The sequence below is a fragment of the Podarcis pityusensis genome (genome assembly GCF_964106645.2).
Source record: "Podarcis pityusensis genome assembly, chromosome: 5".
Classification (NCBI taxonomy): Eukaryota; Metazoa; Chordata; class Lepidosauria; order Squamata; family Lacertidae; genus Podarcis; species Podarcis pityusensis.
The window spans coordinates 15,334,155-15,355,620 of NC_138032.1; the positions used below are offsets into that span (position 1 = coordinate 15,334,155).

The 21,466-nt window shown below is 44.3% G+C and overlaps 1 protein-coding gene and 1 pseudogene across 9 annotated transcripts in view; one reads left to right on the forward strand and one right to left on the reverse strand.

Annotated features, from left to right (window-relative positions):
• The window catches only part of PHC3 (polyhomeotic homolog 3), a 57,570-nt gene that overhangs the window by 1,924 nt on the left and 34,180 nt on the right, over positions 1 to 21,466 (forward strand). For 2 of the 8 annotated variants that reach the window (XM_081007861.1, XM_081007866.1), the window contains exons 1-6: positions 562 to 708; positions 4,254 to 4,404; positions 4,930 to 5,088; positions 6,138 to 6,215; positions 7,151 to 7,309; positions 10,047 to 10,145. In XM_081007861.1, the coding sequence (XP_080863987.1) occupies positions 4,276 to 4,404; positions 4,930 to 5,088; positions 6,138 to 6,215; positions 7,151 to 7,309; positions 10,047 to 10,145 (624 nt within the window). In that variant the 5' untranslated portion in view covers positions 562 to 708; positions 4,254 to 4,275. The other 6 variants (XM_081007862.1, XM_081007864.1, XM_081007863.1 and 3 more) reach the window with 6 other exon arrangements.
• On the reverse strand, positions 13,916 to 16,593 carry LOC308478335 (A-kinase anchor protein 4 pseudogene; annotated as a pseudogene). Its single transcript has one exon. The product of its transcript is annotated as an A-kinase anchor protein 4 pseudogene (transcript).

Here is a 21,466-nt window from a genome sequence, read left to right on the forward strand (position 1 = left end):
TCTCTCAGCCCCACTCACCTCACAGAGTGTTTGTTGTGGGGGAGGAAGGGAAAGGAGATTGTTAGCCGCTTTGAGACTCCTTCGGGTAGTTATAAAGCAGGATATCAAATCCAAACTCTTTTTCGTCGTCTTCATCTTCTTCTCAGTCCACAAGCTCATACTAGTTTTTAAAAGCCTCTACCACTTACCCTTGCACACTGCAACCCTGCACCCGCTTACCTGAAATCAATAGGACATACCTCCGAGTAGACATGTACAGCGTTCGCTGTTAGACATCCCTTTCCCTAAACTAAACAAAAAAACACACCTCCGAATGCTTTTGCCTCCCCGCAACCCGCACCGCCGCCTTACACAACTGTATACCCAGCATATGTCTACACAGAGAGGCTTGCGCTTCAAAAGCGACGGCCGAAGCGGCGCCGAAAGAACCCTCGCGCGACCCATCCCTACGCCGCGACCTTTTGGCGCGAGCCAAGTCCGGCCTCCCGGCCGAAGGGCGCATGCGCGGTACCTCCCTGTGAGGGAGGCGAGAACATGGCGGAAGCGGTGTGAAGGGTCCGTACGCCAAGCGGGCGCGTCTTCTCGCGGGCGGGCGGCGCTGTGCGCGGGGAAAGGAGAGGCCTGCTGAGGGGCTGCTGCTGCTGCGCGGCGACTGCTGGCTCCGGGGCCCGCGGGTGACGGCCCCAGCCTCCCCTTGGGCTTTGTCAGGTAGGGAGTGGGGAAGGTCCTGGGCCCAGACACCGGTTTCTCCTGGCGCTGCCTCGCTCTGAGGGCAGGCAGCGAAGACCGAGGGCTGCCTCGACTGGACGACCCCTGGAGTGCCCTGGCCCAGCCGAAGGGCGGGAGGGGAGCGGGAGGCTGGGCCCTGCCGGCTGGCTGGAAGCTGGTGCTCCCTTCGGTTCTATATCCATCTATTTGTATATCTATCCGTGTCTACGCATTTTCCTGCGGCGTGTGTTAGTGGTTAGGGCAGAGCGGCTTCCCCCTCTGCAAAATGGATGAAAAACTCTTGGCAGGTGGAAATCCAACAGGTGCGGATTGCACCAAGCTCGGCCCCTCTTGCTCTGGGGAAAAGCTGCCGCTGTTGGAATAGCTCAGTCGGTAGAACCTAAGGGTCTTGGGTTCGGGTCCCACTTTGGGGAAAATATTATTGCATTGCAGGAGGTTGGACTAGGTATCGGAGTCCCTTCCAGTTCTGTGATTCTGCAGGCTGTGCGTTTTTATTTATTTAAATTATTCACGTCCCACCCCCAATCATCCCAAGCGACATGCGGGAGGTGCTGGTGTCGTGACGGAGCTACGAAACAGGAAGTCTCTTAAGTTGACTCTTGCCTTTTCCATGAACTTGCAGTAGGTGGCCTTAGGGAAGCCGCTCTTATCTGGGCCACCCCACCTGCTATGTGGGGGGTATAATAATACTGACAGCGTTTGTTGTTGTTTTTTTGCATGGGTTAGCACTTAATTATGCACGTGGAGTGCTTTGAACACTTGAGAGTGCTATCCAAATGTTAAGTTTTGTTACGTTAAACAAGATAAAACCGTATTTGGAAAATAATAAAACAAATATGCATCAAAAAGTTTAATTCACCATTAAACATAATTATTGCTGTGTACAAACAAGCAGCAGCCAAATTCCACTAGGGCATCCCCTCTAGAATGAGAGGAGAGCGGCTTTTGACTTTGTTAGGGAGACCATTCCACAGCCTTGAGACAATTGCAGAAAAAATGGTCCCACTCTTTGAAGGTGATGTTTTCATCTTGTATACAATATTTCTTGCATTCCCATATTTATCAGAAGGTATGCTACAGAACTCCTGAGCCAACTGTAGCTTCTGAGTCAGCTTCACCCCTAACCCACATAAAACAAAATTGTGAAACAGTGCTCTGAAAACAAGTCAGAGCCTGATAATACACTTCTGGCCATTACCACCACTGTGTCCTGATCCAAATGGTCAGATGGAGAGACTACCAGCCCATCTATCACAGGCATAACACATCCCTTTTTAGAGCAGTAAGATTACCCAGAAGCATCACTTCCATCTTATCCGGATTCAGCATCAGCTTGTTTAGCCTCATTCACTCAGTTACAGCCTTTGGTTATAGAGTCTCTGGAAAAACAAATGCGCAAAATCCAGGTTCAAAAGGCCACAGTGTATTGCCCATCCTTCCTCAAAGGACAGTCCTGAGGTGAACACCTTTCTGAGCTCCTTGGGAAGAAGGACAAATTTATAAACAACCTTGGACCAGTGTTTCCATATATGCTAATGCTTAATGCAAGAAGATAATGTATAGATTTTTAAAGAAATGAGCAGACTGGTAGTTGTTGGTGTGTAGAGAATAATATATAATGTATATGTTTATAACTAGTAAGAAACGGTTTTCTTGGCTTAGTAGAATAAAATTTGAAATGTTAATAAAAGTGTAGGAATTCTGTAGTTTTCTGTTTTTCTGTATACAGGACTTAGATAAGCATAAGATACCAGTGCAAACTGGAAAATTGTGTTTTCTAGACAGAGTCGGAATTTATAAATTGGAAATCGGAATTTTCAGCTATATTTAATAGACTATGCTAGCCAGCAGGTCCCATCAAAGTGAATGGCTCATGCTGCTTGGTATCCTTTTATAAACAGTTAGGGTTGCTGCTCGTGTTATACCTCTTACTTTTCAAGTATATTCTTAAATCTGTAGCATGGATACATCAGACAAGTAGTTTAGAATACACGTATGATACAGGCACATCTGTCAGCTGAGATTAACTGGAGCTCCTGGTTGGGTGTACGTTCTGAGGTGTATCTGAGTTAGTCGCTGAGTTATGTGTTAAATGATCTATATTCTTTTACATGGTGTATTGCATAGGTGTGCCAGCACCAAAGGCGCTCTTGCACTCATGCAGCACACAGACATACTTGCCACACATATAGCACCAGCAGCATTCACCATATATGCAAGTACACGGTACTGTCCATTTCACGGCACACTACACACATTCTCTTTCTCTCTCTCTCTCTCTCTCTCTCTCTCTCACACACACACACACACACTCATCCCCATCATAGCACTAGACTGAAAGGAGAAATTTAAATGTCTCCTCTAAATCCAGCACTACAATGGGGTGATTCATCCAGCATATGCAAGTTAATAACAGTACAGTATCTGCTTTGTCATATTTTCCCCTCTAAGGCATTATGATTTTTAAAAAGGTCAATCCATATCAAAGAGTGTATTGCATTAACCAAAGGCCATAACAATTTCATTACAGTTTGCCAAACTGCAAATCATAACATACAGCATACAACAGTTGCATAATGCTATGCATCAGTGATTTAAAGAAAGGGAGTAAGAATTCTTAAGTATCATCTGCCAGCTCATACTAAGTTTAACTTCCATTAGACCTCTGAATCTCCAGTGCAATTTATTGCAATATTGTCTATCTCTCTTTTTCCAATCTTTCTTTCAGCCAGAGCAGAAAGCGCCTCTTTATGTGTCACAGATCTGTTAGCGTCATACAAACAAAAGCAAACCATTTCTGCCATAGTAAGCCTGCTTCCATGAATTAGCAAAGGTTTCAGGAATTGATATCTTGGATCCCGATATAAAGGGCAGATTAACAACCTTATTGTAGTGGCTATCCAAGACTGCTGTGGCATCACTTCATCTGAGCTCCATAAAGGCATTTCTTAAGACAGCAGGCATGAATTTGGTCAAATAAAATGCTCTTAAATGCTCCATTTTCAGAAATTGGAACCATGCGAGAATCTAGAATTCCCAATCAAGTGCAAATCCCTTCTGGATTTTTAAATAGGTTTTGAGGTAGTCTAGGCTCAGAAGAACTGGAATAGTTCTTTATTTGTTACTTTTTGGGTGTACAGTGCAAATTAATAAGGCAACTTCACTTTGTTTCTTTAATATTATGACTCTAAAATAAACTTACTCAGTAATTACTAGTTTGAATAGCTTACTCTGGTAACACCCTCTCTCAGTCTTCAAATGGGTGTGATTTCCTTCCTGAAGTAATAGCCACAGTAGTCTTTTGAGGCAAGCCATTTTCCTGTTCTGCAAATGTAGAGCTGCAAGTGAGCGATTGTAACTTGCATTCTTGGATGACCCACGATTTGAACTTGCATTTCCCAGGGCAATGCCCAGCACACTTTCTTATTCGAATCACACCAGCTTCTGTGTTCCTCTCTGGTTTCCAAACACTAGGATGTTGCTTACATTGAGCCGTTGGTTCTTCTTTTGTTTTTCCTTACCAGGTGGAAGAATAATTTCACAGCTATGGAGAATGAACCGAGCACAACAACATGTTCTACATGCACAACTACTATCACCACCACATCCTCCCCTTCCCGTACTCAGCCACCTCAGATATCTGTCTATAGTGGTGCAGATCGACATGCTGTGCAGGTATTTTGTAGATGACAATAATAGTAATAAAAATATGGAGGATTCAAAAGCACTGACAAGCAATGGTGATTTCTGTATATCTGGTGGGGAACTGGGTCTGGCTGGCAATCCAGATCTTTATTTCTCCAACCTGTTGCAGATTCGACAGGTGGGTGAGACCTCAGATGATGGTTTTGCCCCACACTTGCAGAGCCCCTTTCAATGTGGTCCACGAGATAATGCTTTGAAAGGGGCTTCCAGAAGCTGACAGTCAACTAAGCCTCTTTCAAAGTGGGGGGGGGGGACAGGGAGTGGAGAAGGAGGGGAAGTCCTTTTGTGGGAGTAGAAATCTGCTTTTTCGGTAACATCCATAAAGTAATCTATGGCAGTCATAGTGTATTACTGGTCACCGTTGAGTTGATATATGTTAATTTTAAATGCATCCTGTATATCTGACCAGCCACAGGTTCTTGAATGGTTTAATGTGCTAGCATCAGCACGTTTTCTATTTCTGTCCCAGTGATGATGTAACTTTAAAATCCACAGGTTATTCAGCAGGCGTTGCATCGTCCGCCAAGCTCAGCAGCGCAGTATCTTCAGCAGATGTATGCAGCTCAGCAGCAGCATCTCATGTTACAAACAGCTGCTTTGCAACAACAGCATTTAAGTAGCACCCAATTCCAGAGCCTGGCCAGTGTCCCACAGGTGAGACTGAAACAGAAAATACAGCAACCATCTGGGAATTAAGCTTAAAGTGCCACAAAATGCATTATCAGGATACTGCTTTCGCCTTAATGACAGTTTTTGACAGATTTTCTTTTTACCCCAGGTTTTTTAATCATCAGCGAGAGCTTCAGTTCACAATTTTACCTGGCAGCATGAGGGTCAGCTAGGGAAAAGGGACAGTGTTCTCTCCTTCTAGATCATCATACCGCCAACCAATACCATGTTGTTGTGTCCAAGGGGATATGTTTTTAAAAAGACTTTTCACCTTTGCAATTTTATGTTGTAAAGAGGGTATCTGGAGCAGAAGACCAAGCTAGTTCAGCAGCTACTTCAAAATAATCAAATTAATATTTGCAAAATCATTTTAACTATGTGACTGGTCAGTTTTTAATTAGAGATGTATATTTAATGCGCCAGTTTTAGCCTTGTACCACATTCTTGGTTGTGGCATTCCCATGAATCATGGGTCTCTAACCTTTCTGGGCCTTTGTGAGCATTTGGAAGTGTTGTTGCTCCTCCCACAAAATGGCTGCCATGGGGCGTAGCCCTGCACAAAATTGTAAGAGTCATCAAATTGTGTAATTGGAAGAGGCCACGAGGGTCATCTAGTCCAAACCCTGCAGTGAAGGAATCTTTTGCCCAACATGGGGCTCGAGCCTACAACCCTGAAATTAAGAGTCTTGTGCTCTTGAAGTTTGATCTAATAACAACTAGATCCTCTTTTGAATTTGTGTGACTTTTAAATAGGACCTGCCCCATCATCAAACTAAAGCTTTCATTGGGGTCTCTAGACAGCACAGTGAAAATAACAGATCCGGCACTTGGCAGTCTCTTAAAAAGTAGAGAGTTGGCTGCAGGGTTAAAGAGACTGCAGGCCACAGAGAAAACCATTGTGGGTTTCATGTGGGCATTGGACTGCCTAGCAAATGCCATTGAGCCTAGATGTTCAATTTATCATATTCAACATTATTTAAATACTTTTTATTGCAGTGTAAATGACACATTTGACAGATGTGCTTGCTATTTAGGCAAACCTGTCAGGTGGGAGGCAGTGCGCATCCCCCAATGGCAGTGTCACTCAGCAGTCAAGTATGTCGGAGACATCGGTAAGTAGCGAAACAAAGTGCTTTCTTTTAACCCAGCTTATGTTACCATGTCGGTTCTCAGAAAGTTAGGAATGCAGCTGTGTGATCACATTTACATGCAAATAGCTGGAGGAGCAGAAGCTTCAATTTAAAAAATTGTCCGCAACAGAGTCTCAGTGCGTTAATAGTTTGAAAAACAATAACAGACACGTAAATATAAATTTGCCATTAAAGAAGCTCTATGGTGACCCCCTGACATTGTGTTTCGCAAGAGTAACTTAATGTTCATGGATTGTACTTGTGTGGATTTTGCCAGATCTCTTAAAACAGGAAATTTTTTCAGAATACCAATTAAAGGCTTAATCAATAATAATGTTTGAGCATAAGTGTCCATGACTTTTACAGGTGGATAACGTCAGTTACTAGTAACACATTGAGTTTAGTGTGGGCTCAATTAAGCCTTATTCTGGACATTTTAATTGCAATTTGGAAAAAGTAAAATGGCAAATCTAAAAAGGCAGATCTTCTGCAATGTGGCTGAACATTTTATTGCAATCATAATTTTAAACTCTAGTATAAAAATGAAACACCTCCTTATGATCAAGTATATCAGAAGATAAATGCGAGATCTGCAGTATCAGAATTGGTGTCTGCTTAAGTTACATATTTAAACTTAAACATTTTTCTTAACGTGTTAGCAATAGTTAAAAATTTATGGCTTTGCGCAATGATCTTCCTGATGAACAAACAGGTGCTTAAGGATGCAACTTTGAAAGATGACATAAACTTTTTTACAAACCTAGATTCTGTGCTGCAGAATACAACTGCAAGTCCAATATATTGCCTGGCGACCCTGCACATGTTTACTTGGAAGCAAGTTCCGCTGTTTTCTGTGGGGCTCTTTTTGAAATTGTGGAATGAAGGTAGTTAATAAAACAATATTTTTGCTTCCATAGATTAATCTTTCTCCTTCTCCTACACCCGCGCAGCTAATAAGCCGTTCACAGACCTCCAACAGTAGTAGCAGCAGTCTTACCCAACAGACCATGCTTCTGGGGAGCACCTCTCCTACTTTGACTGCAAGCCAGGCTCAGATGTACCTCCGAGCCCAAATGGTAAGTCTTGCTAGTTTATATTTTATTATTATTATTTGAATGGTTGCTAAGGTTTAGTTGTTCTTTTCTGTTTCGTGGCTAATGGTTCCTTGTCCCTTCTGAGTTTCCAGCAGTGACTGTAATTTAGCACTTAAGTTTTGTAGAATCCAGCAGAATCCTGCTGAAATCTCAAGAACATTTCTGTGGGTACCGGATAATTGGTGGTTTTGACATAACAGCCCTGCATGCATTTCCTTAAAAAGGATATTGTAGAGTTGGAAAAGGTTCAGAAAAGGGCAGCCAAAATGATCAAGTGGGTGAAACAACTCCTCTATGAAGAAAGGTTGCAGTGTTTGGTATTTTTAAGTTTAGAGAAAAGACAAGTGAGAGGTGACATGATGGAGTTTATAAAATTATTCATGGTGTAGAGAAAGTGGATACAGAATTTCCCCCCTCCCCCTTCCCCTAACACTAGAATTCATGTTACAGGTAGGTAGCCGTGTTGGTCTGCCATAGTCGGAACAAAAAAATTCCTTCCAGTAGCACCTTAGAGACCAACTAAGTTTTTTATTGGTATGCGCTTTCGTTTGCATGCACATTTTTTCAGATACTAGAATTCATGGACGTCCAATGAAGCTTAGTGTTGGAAGGTTCAGGAGATATAAAAGAAAATACTTGTTCATGTGACACATAGATAGACTGTAGAACTCGCTCCCACAGGTAGGCAGTGATGACCTCCAACATAAGAGGATTCGACAAATTCATGGAGGGGAGAGGGCAATCAGTGGTTACTAGCTAAGATGGCTATTCTCTGCTGCCGCAGTTGGAGGCAGCAGTGCTTCTGAATACCAGTAGCTGGAAACAGCAGGAGGGGAGAGTGTCTTTGTGCTTGAATCCTTCTGGTGGGTTTCCCACAGGCGTCTGGTTGGCCGCTGTGGAACACGATGCTGGACTAGATGAGCCATTGACTTATCCAGGAGGCTCTTCTTATGTTCTTAGATATTGTTAAAGTAGAAGAATGGGCCTTTTAAATTACTCCCTCTGCTTGCAAAGTATATGTGGTCTGGTGTTTATAGTAGGGCTTTTTCAGGACGGACACAAGTGAGAGTCACTTAGCCCTGGCAGCAGTTTTGTTTTCCAGTTGCTCTTCCTCTGTAGCTTGGTGAACATCTGGTGTAGGGTAACCCAACAAATGATGGTTAAGCAAATCCATAGTTAAGACAACATGCCCCGCTTGTCAAGGAAAAACTGGGGATCCCGTTTGTTCTTTTGCAGCTATGCTGCTGCTTACCCACACTTGATTGCACATGTGATGTGAGCTGTGTAGCAGATGGAAATGGCTTGGGGAAATAGCCTCATGTGCCAGATTGGGACTTGTGCTGGGCCATATGTTCTGCACCCCTGTTCTATATAGAAGAAAGTGCCATAGAACAGTTGGAGTATATTAAGGGAATAACTTTTGGCTAGCCCTCCACATTGTGTGATATCATACTGTTGCATGGGCAGGAATACCCCTGATCCACTTCCTCTGTATAACTTTTTCTTAGATACTAAATGGAGTAAGCTGTTTCTTAAGTAGCATCAGGCCAGGATGTTCATCCACCAGGGCCGGTTCCATGATTGTTTATCTTTAAACCCAGTTCCTTATGAGTGAAAGACTTTTATGAGTATGAATTGGAAACCTTTGAAAATGATGTGTAAAATCATTGGCAAAGAACTGTTTAAAAAAAAGTTAGTGCTGTTGAGCCTTTTTGATTTCTTCTTCTGATGATTCTCTTTGAGAATGATTTTAAGCATTAACGGGGGGAAATACGCTGTTCTGTTTTTGTTAAATCAATCTCTCTGATGAAGTATGTTGTGAGGCATGACTAGAATAATTCATTTGAAGGAACAAAGAGTTGGCAAAGATGATCTGTGGGGTCAGCAAGTGTTTTGTTTTTTGTTTGCTTGTTTTGTTAGGGGATTATCTGGTTCAGGCCTGTAATTAAAATAACTATGCTACTTTTCTTGCTAGACTTAGGATAGTGGGAAATATTTCTGAAGGGAGCACACCATCTCTTGCTGTAGACATCCCCGAGTTTGTGTTTTTTCACCTGTGGGATTTTAGAGATGTTGCCTGCAGCTCCTCACCAGTCATGTCTCAGATGTATATGGAGATGCAACACCAATGGCCCAGTTTACAGTTCCTTCTGTCATCCTCTGGTCATGGCTTTTGTGGACTTGTTGCATGTGCTTCTTCCATTCCCGGTCAAGCCTGCTGATTCCTAATGTGCCATCCCTTGAAAAGGCTTTGTGATCTCACTGGCCTCTCTGCCTCTCCTTGGAATTGGATATCACTTTGCAACTCCACATAAATAAATTAATGCGGGGATCTGCTGGTTCTGCTTTCTCCCTCATTTTGGAGAGCGTGAGCAAATCAGTTGTTTGCCTCCCTTTCCTCTCTGTGTTCCGATGCAAAGAGCAGCTTCTGAGGAAGGAGGGATTTTCATCAGGAGCATCACAGGTGAGTCAGAAGGGTTAAAACTCTGCCTTTCCACTCCGTGCAGTCCTGGTGCTGTTCTCTGCTATACCCCTCCTGTGGCTGAGCTACCTAGTGAAAGGCTGGAAAGCTGCATTATTCTGGAATACTGCAGCAAATCTTTGCACCTTTTTTAAAAAAACAAAAACCTGAGAGAATTTTCTATCTAAGCTTTTGTTTGTTTGTGTGCATTCATGGTACAGTGTGTGTCTCAATTTTCTTTTTTGCTACCTTCCACAGCTGATTTTTACACCTGCTACCACTGTGGCGGCTGTCCAGTCTGACATTCCTGTTGTGTCGTCGTCCTCTTCGTTTCCCTGTCAGTCTGCGGCTACTCAGGTGAGCTCACGTGGGTTGTGTGAGCATGTGTGTGTGTATCCATTTCCAGATCCATTGTGAGTGGTCGGCATGCTGTTCTTCTCTTTGTATCTAATGCTGCATTATTTATATACTGCTTTTCAAGTGGACCTTGCAAAGGGGTTTATATAAAAGTATTAAAACTGTAAGATAAATAAAATTTAAAAACAACAACAGCGGAGACAAGCTATGGGGTAGGGGGCGTGTAGAAACCTGTGAATGCTAGATCCCATTTACCTTCAGGGCAAGGTGCTTCTTGAGTTTCTCTGTACAGTGGTACTTCGGGTTACATATGCTTCAGGTTACAGACGCTTCAGGTTACAGACTCCGCTAACCCAGATATAGTACCTCGGGTTAAGAACTTTGCTTCAGGATGAGAACAGAAATCGTGCAGCAGCGGCGCGGCAGCAGCAGGAGGCCTCATTAGCTAAAGTGGTACTTCAAGTTAAGAACAGTTTCAGGTTAAGTACGGACCTCCAGAACGAATTAAGTACTTAATCCGAGGTACCACTGTAGTGGTAGTTGGGAGTGGGAGAGGTCTCCCCAGCTGAAACACCGAGAGTTGGATGATGTCAATTCTCCAGGGTGTTCCATCTTTCTCCTTCTCACAGAGCAAGATGACTGTTGAACCACAGCCACTATAGGGCCACTCATTCAACTGTTATCTATATCTTTATCTTAAAACTTTGAACTGCTACAGCGACATTAGTATTTTGCCATATTACATGGCCAGTCTATGTTAGCAGTAACGCATTCTTGATCCCAAGAAGCATGTATCTAAAACATGTGTCGCTTAAATTTCAATGACCTCTTACCCTCTTTAACCTGTTAGAAAAAAGTTGTACTGTAGGTTGGTACATTTTGATAGATTTTCCCAAAGAGGTAGATGTAGATGCTTTTTTAAGATGACAATGTAGAATGACTCAGTGGCGTAGCGTGGGTTGTCAGCACCCGGGGCAAGGCAAGTAATTTGCGCCCCCTAACCCGTGGATTTTAGCACCCGAGTGCGAGCGCGCCCCCCCCCCCATGTTGCACCCGGTGTGGCCGGCACCCTTGGCACCCCCCACGCTACGCCACTGTTCCAACGTTCAGCTTCACTGGATGCCCACGAGTTATATTGTACAGAGAGAGGGATAAAAACTTTCCTCTCTGTCCACTCTCTCCTTGCCATGCCTTAGTTTTGCAGGCTTCTCTCCTGTCGCCTCTTGCTTGCCTTTTCTCTAAACTAAAAACAAACCCAATGCTGCCGCCTTTCCTCAGGGCACCGGCTCCATCCCCTTGCTTAGATTCCCTCTACCAAAGCTGAAAGCAGCCTGAAGTTCCTCCTGATCGTGAATGGGAAACAGCTGGCGAAGCCGGTGGCCTGCCAGGGAAGGGATCTCTTCCTAACCTGCTCCACGGAGCCCGTTCCTTGCAAGCGCTCCGTCTCCCTCGGATGGCGAGCGCCTTTGGAAACGCGGAGCAGGCGCTTGCCGGCGAGCAGCCCCCCCGCCCCTTCCCAAGCTAATCCTTTTAAAACCGAAAGCCCCTTAACCCGCTGGCGAGAGGCTTAGCCGGGCCTTGCCCGCCCACCGGCTTCCTCTCGGAGGTTTTTGGGGAGCGCAGGGCGTGGCGAGGCCCGGCGGCGCGTCGGGGTGCGGAGGCTGCCCGTGCCGGCCAGGCGTCGGTGGCGGCGTCAGCGCTGCTGCAGCGGCTGCTCCTCCTGCGAGCAGTGAGTGGAGCGCAGCCGCAGCGGCGGCGGGGGGCGCACGCGCGCTAGGGCGCAAGGCTGGCGGTGGCTGCGGGGAGCCCGGCGGAGGAAGGAACTTGTCCCTTCCCTCTGGATTCGCGCCCCCCCCCGATGTTGCGCCCGGTGCGGCTGGCACCCTTGGCACCCCCCACGCTACGCCACTGGAATGACTTTAAGCCTAATGGCTAAATAATTTTGCAGTAATGCAATATTGCTCCCAGAATTGATGTACAAGATCAGACTTAACCAGTGCATATTAATGCCAAAGACCCTTTGAAAGAAATAAAGCATTCACTATGAAGAATAATAAAGTTTTATAAGCTTTTAACATGGCAGTTCCGTATGTCGGCTCAAATTGATAACTGAATTTATTTCTGCATAAACGATGATCCTAAACACACTTACTTGAAACTGAGGGTCACAGTTAATGCTAATCCTGCTTAGAGTAGACCCACTGAAAATAATGTAGATGGCTAACGTAGATCCATTAATTGCAATGGGTTTGCTCTGAATATAGCTTAGTTGGATACAGCCATGAGTTCCGCTGCAGTTAATGGGCCTCATGTCACACACACTCACATATACAGTGCTTTTTTCTGGGGGGATGCAGGGGTACGCATACCCCTAAACATTTTATGAATCTTTGTACTTTTGTCCATTTACTGTACTCATTTCCTCCGATTTGAACTATAGAATGGTCATTTTCTTGAGTCAAAATGAAAGTACCCCTAAACATTTTTTTAGAAAAAAAGCAGTATGTATACAGTGGTACCTCATGTTGCGTAACCTCCAGGTTACTTTGGATTATGACTGCGGCAAACCCAAAAGTGTATACTTCCGGGTTTCGCCGCATGCGCAGAAGTGCTCTGCACGCGTGCGCAGAAGCAGTGCCTCTAGTTACGGATTTTTCAGGGTGTGCATGGCACCCCGAAATGAATTAAATCCGTAATCAGAGGTACCATTGTATATGTATGTATATATGTGTGAGAAAAAATATGAAATATGAAAAAAATTCATCAACAGAAATACTTTAGTACAAAAAGAACCAGGTGCAATCAGTAAAGTATTATTTCTACACCTTCTCTAATTTCCCTTTGAGCAGATCAGAGTGGTGTTAAAAGGACAATGAAACAAATATGTAGTCTAACAAGGTTGCACATTCAGGCTTGGGAGCAGTGGCAGAGACATTGGGAGTGGAATGTGCAGAGTTTGGGTAATAGCAGCATGAAGGCATCTGCATCAGATACTGTTATGTGTAGAAATCTCACACGATATGCAGCCTTGGTGAATCCCATTCCAAAGACAGATGTCAAGTTTACATTTTATTGTAAGTCCTGAGTCATCTGATCATTCTTACAGTTAAAATGCCTCTTTTTCTTCCATGTTTATATAAGCATGGTCATAGGTTCAGCAGAATCAGTTACAATAGCTTTTGAAAATAGGGCTTTTGTAGCCTGTGAGTGACTACCAGTTTTACAAAAAGCTACATCTTTAGAAATAGCAGGGGTGTGGGAGAAGCTTTGCAGATTCAGAATATGTAAATCAGTGATCCTTTTTGTGGACCAAAATATTTACCCTCCTATCTTTGCTTAACTAGTCAATTCCAATGTGAAATTATGGATAGTGTAGCTGGAGAAACTGAACACTGCTAAATCAAAACCCAACCAATTTTCTTCATCTTACTAACAAAACTGTTAAACTTCATGGGTTTTGCTTGACAGAAAGTGGAAACCTGAAGTACAAGGAGTACTGTTCAGCAACATAAACCTTTTTACCTAACTTTAAATGCTTTTCGACGTCTATTGAAGTGGAAGGGAAAGTAGAGGGAAAGAATCTGTGATCAGTCTTGAATTCAGAAAGAATCTCCCTAATAGTAAAAAACAGATGTCAAAAGGCAAAACCACTCAAATGGTCTATCGACTACACTGGTAACAATCTCCAATAAAACAACCTCTAGCTTTCGTATTCCTTTCCATCTCATAGATAGTATCTACATATGAATTAATAAACAAATCAATGACAGTTGACATTTGTATTTTTTTTATTGATGATTTTGCCCAGCTAGTGTGACAGCCTGTGGAATTTGATGAACTGTTGTCTATGGAAAATGAGCTGTATTGTTATTCCATCTGGTAATTAAGATGGCACTTCGCTGGGTGGAATTAATGAGAGGGAGGTGTTGGCACTTGTCTACAGATTAGCAAGCAACCAGTCAAGAAGTCCGCCACGAGGCATGTTTCCCACAGCGGCATCAACCTGTTGTTTTTCGAAATACTTCATTACCTCCTGCAAAATATCCCCCACACTCGCACCCTTCTTGGCTGCTTTGTCAGCCAATTGAGGAAGCTTCTTCAGTTCCTCATCATTCTCATTCATGAATGTGAGATTGGGCACTTGGAAGTGAGAGGCCGCCATCCATTGGAGGATAGCCTGGAGCTCTTTGTTCTGTGAGCTGGTATTGGCACACTGGTTGTTTACTATCACCTCAGAACCAGCGGGCACAAGTGGCTTTCCAATATTAGTAGGTTGTGGAGGTTTCTGGGATGCCATCGAATCTGGACTTGATACACCTTTGTTTCTTGCGGTAAAGTATGTAGCTTGATCATCAGAGTAATCTTCAACAACAAAATCAGGGCTTTTAGTCATGTACATACACAGCTTCATCACAGATTCCATCAGCTGATCAATGAATTTCTTGTTTATTTGGTCCATGTTTTCAGAATCCATTTCTGGATTGCAGTGTTTGGTTGAGGATTTTCTGCTAGACCTATCATCATACGAGCTTGGTTTGCAATTCTTGGTGCTTATTTCGCACTCATCCACGTTGAAACCAGCCTCTTGAAGGACCTTCTGGATGATTGATAGGAGAGCACTTTGTATTTCTCCCCTCTGGTAATCTTGCTGTTGTGGATCACCCTTGCAACCATGAGATTTGGAACCATGTTTGCCTCCCTTTTCACAGAACCCAAATGAAGATGTGTTTGAGTCATGACATGGGTCCTTGTATTGAGTTAGCAGGTGCTGCTGTATCAACATTAAAGCTGTCAAAATGAGGTCTTTTGCTAGAAACTCAGTTGTGGAGCTACTTTTTTCTGGTCTCTTGTCATGGCACCCCCTGTCTGGACCTTTGCATCCTGTTTTTGATCGCAGCATGCTGATTCCATCCTTAATTATTGTCTCACCTACTTTCTGAGCTGCAGACTGAGCTGGATCTTGCTTTACTTTCTCCCTCGTGTGTAATCCACCTTTCAAAGATGCGAAATGCATATTTGGAGCATTAGGATCTAACGAACATCCTGTCTTCAATAAAGAGTATACAAGACTATGCCCTTTCTCCTTAGTTTCCGACATCAAAGCGTTGTACATTCTTAGTACCATTGCTTCTAAAATCTCCGTTGACTTCTGGGTCCCTGCATTGAAGAGATTTTTCTTCACTGTGGTAACAAAGTCAGAGTCTGTCATGAGGACCCCAGTGACATTATGTAGATTTTTCATAGTAGAGTCAATTAAGTCTGATATGACATCCTTTGTGTGTTTGAGAAACACTCTTTTCAAAATCACACAAGCTGGAAGTGGTTGCCTACTCTTGTGAATCTTTGTGGCATTCACAAATGAGAATGTCATATCCTTAGCATTTTTATTTGCATAAACCATTAGCCCTTTGTTAAAAGAACCACAGTCATTGCGACCTGACTGTTTCCTTGGATGTATCAAATGAGCATGTGACGTTGGCTTTCCGTCATCACATTCTGGCATGGATTCACTTTGGTTGGAGCATACCTCACCATAAAAGAGAGAGGTTTTCTTGGGACTTCCTTTGCCCTCTTCCTTCTTGCCCGTAACCTGTTCTTGAGATGATTTAACACCAGGATCCTGGGCATTTTCCATCACCTCGTTCACCATCTTGGATGCAACTTTACTTACAGAACCAGGATTGAGGGCTTTCCCATCTTTGGTAGCATAAATTGCCTGGCGTATACATTTATTGGCAGCATCTTCCAGATTTTCAGAGATCTCTTTACTTGCCATTTGCATAACCAAGGAGCACAACTTTTGAACAGTGCTTGCTACTTCATCTGCAGGTCCTTTCTGACCTTCAGCAGACTTGAAAGCTGTGTTGTTGTTGTTCTGGGACATCTTGTCAGCAGCTGATGGCTTTTGTTGACGAGGGGCAGTAGAAGGAGTCAGTGCATGTTGGAATCCACATGCATATTTCTGCAGGTCGTCAAAGAGCCAGGACACAACATTCAGTTCTTCAGTTGAACCTTGTTTGAACAGACAGACTGCTCCTTCAGTCTTAGACTGTTCTGGTGTCTCACTATCCTTTATTACAATTACCTCTTTGTCCTGCATTTTCCCCAGATCAAGTCCTGTGGCAGTTTCATTGCCTTTAGACTGGCCAGCAGCATCTTTGCCTGTATCGTCTGTGTTTTTTATGTTCAGGCTGGAGACATCAACAAAACAGATCACTTTTCGCTCCTGGTCCTTCCCTCCATCAGGATTGTAGAGGTCTACCTTACACACGCCTGCTTGGCTGTGTAACCAGTCAACTTCTTGAGACATCCTTTGAAGTTTATAACTGGAATTGCACCTAGGACCGTAGTGGGTGTTCTTTCTCAGCTCAGCTGCTTTGGTGACCCTGCCAGACTGAAGATGTTGCCTCCTCTCTCAACTTTCCATGCTCTTCTGCTGCCAGATGTCATTTTCACTTGTGTGCACACATGGTTTCTATGGCAGCAATGACATCACAAAGAAGCAGCACTGCCACCCACCAGTGGTGTGATTTCAGTTATTTAACAAGATATTGTTGCCCAACTTTTCTCCTTATCTATCCTACATGGTCTATGAGAAATTTGTTGTGTGTAGGGGGAAATTAATGGTGCATTTTCAAACCTAATACAGTCATACCTCATGTTACATTTGCTTCATGTTATGTTCTTTCAGGTTTCTTTCCGCGGTGACCCAGAAGTACTGGAAAGGGTTACTTCCGGGTTTCGCCACTCGCGCATGCGCACTAGCGCTAAATCGCGCTTCGCGCATGCGCACAAGCACCAGATTGCATCGCGCACCTGTGCAGATATGGCGCTTCAGGTTGCGCTCTTTTCATGTTGCGAACGGGCCTCTGGAACCGATCCTGTTCGTAACCAGAGGTACCACTGTAATGGAAAATTAAGAATGGTTATTTTCTACATTTATTTTACTATAAAAATAATCTATGCAGACCTTAAGTAAAGCTTCCACAGTGATTTAATCATAATAGGTTTCTAAACATAGCCACAAAGGAAGTGTCACAACTTCAAAATACTTGAAGCACTTGGTTGTCATCTGTCTGTCTCAAGAGACAATGAAGGAGTGTGCCTTTCAGGGTGAAGTCAAACTGTTGGAATGTTACACAGCGTCTGCTGTGGCTGTAGAGATTAATATGGGAGAGACATGTTTTGTTGCAGTTGGGGCAGATGAAGATGTCTTGTTGTGCTGCTGCAAATGCCTCTGCACTCCTCCCAGCAGTCCTTCCTCCTCTGGGCACTGCTGTGGATACGTGACCTGATTGTCTTCAGGCCCTGCAGTCATCAGCATAGGATTCCTGTGTGGCAGAGTTAACGATGCCAGCCTTCACGTCTCATTTGCAGACATTTTTGTAACACAGGATTTGTCTGCTGATGGGTCTGGTGCCTGAAGTCAGCTCCCTGCAGTTCTACAGTGTGCTAAAGTAACCCAACTTTGAGGTTACCAATGCATGGGTCTCTGTTGCCATGCTATCCTTTGTCCAAGAATAGCTGTAACTCGTACACAAGCCAAAAATGACAGAAGACACTCCTAGTGGTGAAAACCACTTGTGCCTCCGCTGCCACTGCTGGATCCTAGAGCGTTGTTCCTTCAGATGGAGTGCAACCCTGTCTACATTAGATGATCTACCGAATTCCTAGATCCAGGAACCCACACACTTAAAGGCAGGGGCATAGGAAGGGGGGCATTGGGGGGGCGGTCCGTCCTGGGTGTCATCTCTGAGGGGGGTGACAAATGCCCCCTGGGCAGATCGCCACCCCACCCCCTGAGCACCACACAATGGGCACCAGCCGCAGACGCTGCACTGTCCGCCCGCTGCCTCCCCCCCAGCTGTAGGGCAGATGAGGCCCCGTGGCACACCCTGCCCCTTCCTCAGAGCACCCTGCCCCTGGGCATGCTGCCCCAGGTGCCTGAGAGGCTTCCACTGCTACTGCTTAAAAGGCATGTTCTCAGGATTTAGGCCATGATCTCACATACGCATATGAAACCCAGAAGAGGTTATAGCCTTTGGTTGGCATCACTGGACATTTGGCTGAGGCCTGTGCCTTCTCATACTACTTGCTATTGTTGCCTGCCTCCTGCTCACTGTGGGTGAGTGAGCATTAACATGAATGAGGAGGAGTTGTAATTTCTACATCAGGGGCATAGGAAGGGGGCGGCAGGGGCGGTCACCCCAGGTGTCCCAGAGGGGGACGACAAAATCCACCCTGGGCGGATCACACCACCGCGCCACGATTGGATCCCTGCCGGGAGAATCACATTGCCACACCACAATGAGACCTCCACTAGGAGGATTGCACCACCACATTGCAATTGCGCTGCCCTCTTGGGCGGATCGTGCTGCCCCCAGGTGCACGGCATATGCGCCACTCCGGGTGCCCTAGCAGTTAGCTCCGCCGCTGAATACCATGTCAGCATTCTGGGAGGTGGTCAGATTGGGCAAAGAGAGAACGGCAAGAAGGGAGCTGTGGCATTAGCAACAAATTCTGTGGCACTTAATCCTGGGTAAGGATATAGGATTGCAGCCTTAAATGGTGAAAAAAATTCAGACACTTTGAACTGAAGTCGTAGTAATTCATGGCGCTCCTCCCGAGTAGAAGAATCAAGCCATACAGTAGGGCTCAGCGTCCCTCTTGCACACCTGTCTGATGAATCTGGGAACCTGTTAAATGGACCAGCCAAGACTGACTTTGATGCAAGCCAAACAATGCTTGTAGCTCAAGTATCATGTAATAGGTCCCACGCTACATCCACTCTGAAGGTTTATAGAACGTAAGTGCCCTTCTGGTTCACATTAAGGGCCCATTTAGTCCAGCATCCTGTTCTCATAGTGGCCAACTAGATGCTTTGGAAAAGCCACAAGAGGTTCTAAGTCCCAACAGCACTTTGCACCCGTGTGTTCCTCAGGAACTAGTGTACTGGAGATATAGCCATCATGGCTAGTAGCCATTGATAGCCTTATCCATGAATTTGCCTAACTGCATTTTAAAGCTATCCAAGTTGGGACCCATCACTATAGTTGGTGGCAGCAGATTCCATAGTTTAACTGTTTACTACGTGAAGAAGTACTTCCTGAATTTCCCAGTATTCAGCTTCATTGGATAATCATGATTTCTTGCGTTGTGAGAGGATGGGAAAACCTATATTCATATTCTCGACATTGTGTGTAATTTTTGCACCAGTTTCAATCCCCAGCATCTCCATGGGGGGCTGGAAATGCCCCTTGCCTGAAACCCTGGAGAGCAGCTGCCAGTCAGAGTAGACAGTATTGAGCTAGATGGACCAATGGTCTGATTCAGTAGAAGGCAGCTTCCTATGCCCCAGCTCTGCAATATTATTTTTAATACAGAACTGTATCCCAAGTGCAGTTGCATCTTAGATGCAATATTATGATACTGACTGTATGAATATTATGATACTGACTGTATGAATGGTGCCAAACATGCAGTTCACCTTTTTCACAGCTGCTGCACAATTGGACAACATTTGCACCAACCTTTGCACTACAACCCCAAGTTCTCTTTTCTGGTCAGTCACCTCCAGTTTAGAGCCCTTTAGTATATATGTGAATTTAGGATTTTTTGCTCTATTGTGTATCACTTTATGCTTGCTTACATTGAACTATATTTGCCGTTTTAATGCCAACTCGGCTAGTTTGGAAATATTCTTTTGGAGCTCCTCATAGCCCTCTTTTTATTTTACCAGTTTTATGTCATCAGCAAAATTGGCCACCTCACTGCTCACTCCTAACTCCAGATCATTTATGAATAGGTTAAAAAGCACCAGAATCTTACTTTCTACACGCCTCCACAAGAGAACTATCTATTTATTCCTACTTTCTGCTTCTCCTTGCTTACCTTATGGTCCATAAGAAGGCATCTCCTCTTATCCAGTGATTCCTAAGCTTGCTTAAGGGTCTTTCATAAGGGACTGTATCAAGCTCCTTGAAAGTCAAAAGTTCCAAATGTCTGCTGCTTATTGATACTCTTGGACTAACTGACACTCACAAAGAACTTTGAAAAATTAGACATAACTTTCCTTTGTGGAAGCTATGCTGATTCTTCTTCAGCAAGACTTCTTCCTCTATATGCTTAGTGTTTTTATCTTTAAGAGCGCATTCCATCACTTTTCGTGGAACACATGTTAAGCTAGCTGGTCTAATTTCTTGGATTCCTACCCATCCGCCTTGATTGCTTAAAAAAACCACAACCTAGTGTTGCATTGACAGTTTTCCAGCCCTTGGGTATGGGAGCTAATCTGAGGAATGAGTTACAGAGTTGCACTGCAAGAAGGAGCAGCACATTCTAATTTCTCTGTGTATCTGGCTCAGCAAGCATCCTCCCTTCTTTTCATTTTTCCTCCTGGGTAACTTATAGGTCTGATTCAACCACAGGAAAATCCTCCAAGTGGAGTGGCCCTATGGATACATATGTGTGAAGTAACATCTGACCAGGCCCATCCATGGTTACAGAGCCTCTTAACTGATGGTGATGCAAGCGAACACACTGGCTGAAAAATGTACGGCCCCACACATGCAAATGATCACCAAGCAGTGGCATATGTGATCTTAATTGTGTCTGATCAGCTTCCCCAGTCCATTCTCACCACACGCTCCAAAAGTGACTGACCATGCCCCACAGAATTGGTTTGTACTAGGTCAAACTTATTTGCAGACACCAGTGGCAACAATACCCACATTTCAGCTTTTAAGGGAGGTACACATTACCTTACTAAAGGTCACAAGAACAAAAGATGAGCCTTCTAAGCAACTGACCATTTGCATGTATATTTAAGAGCACTATAAGCACTGCTCCCAGTTCGCTTAACAACGCTTACCAGGTCCTGGGTGCCACTCAATATTAAGTCCAGGGTCACCACCTCTCTGGTCAATTCCAACACCAGCTGTTATAGTGCACAGTCATTAAGGGCATCTAGAAATATTACCTCTTTGTCATGACTGGTACACATATGTAGCCATTCTATACATTATTGCAATGTCTCCTCTTTTAGAGACTTCCTTGATTTCATTCATCATCTCAAGGTCTGCTTGAGCATTTTGATAGCACGTCCCCAGTACTAAATTGTTTTGGGGGCCCAGTATCGCCACCCACAATGGATCTGTGGTGGAGTCTGCCTATTTTGAGATTTCTAGCTTGCTGGATTCAGTGCTGTCTTTGAGGTGCAGAGACACCACCTCTGGTCTGCCCTTATCTGTCCTTCCTGTAGCATTTATATCCAAAGATAACCATGTCCCACTGGTTCTCTCCATTCCACCAGGTTTTTGTGA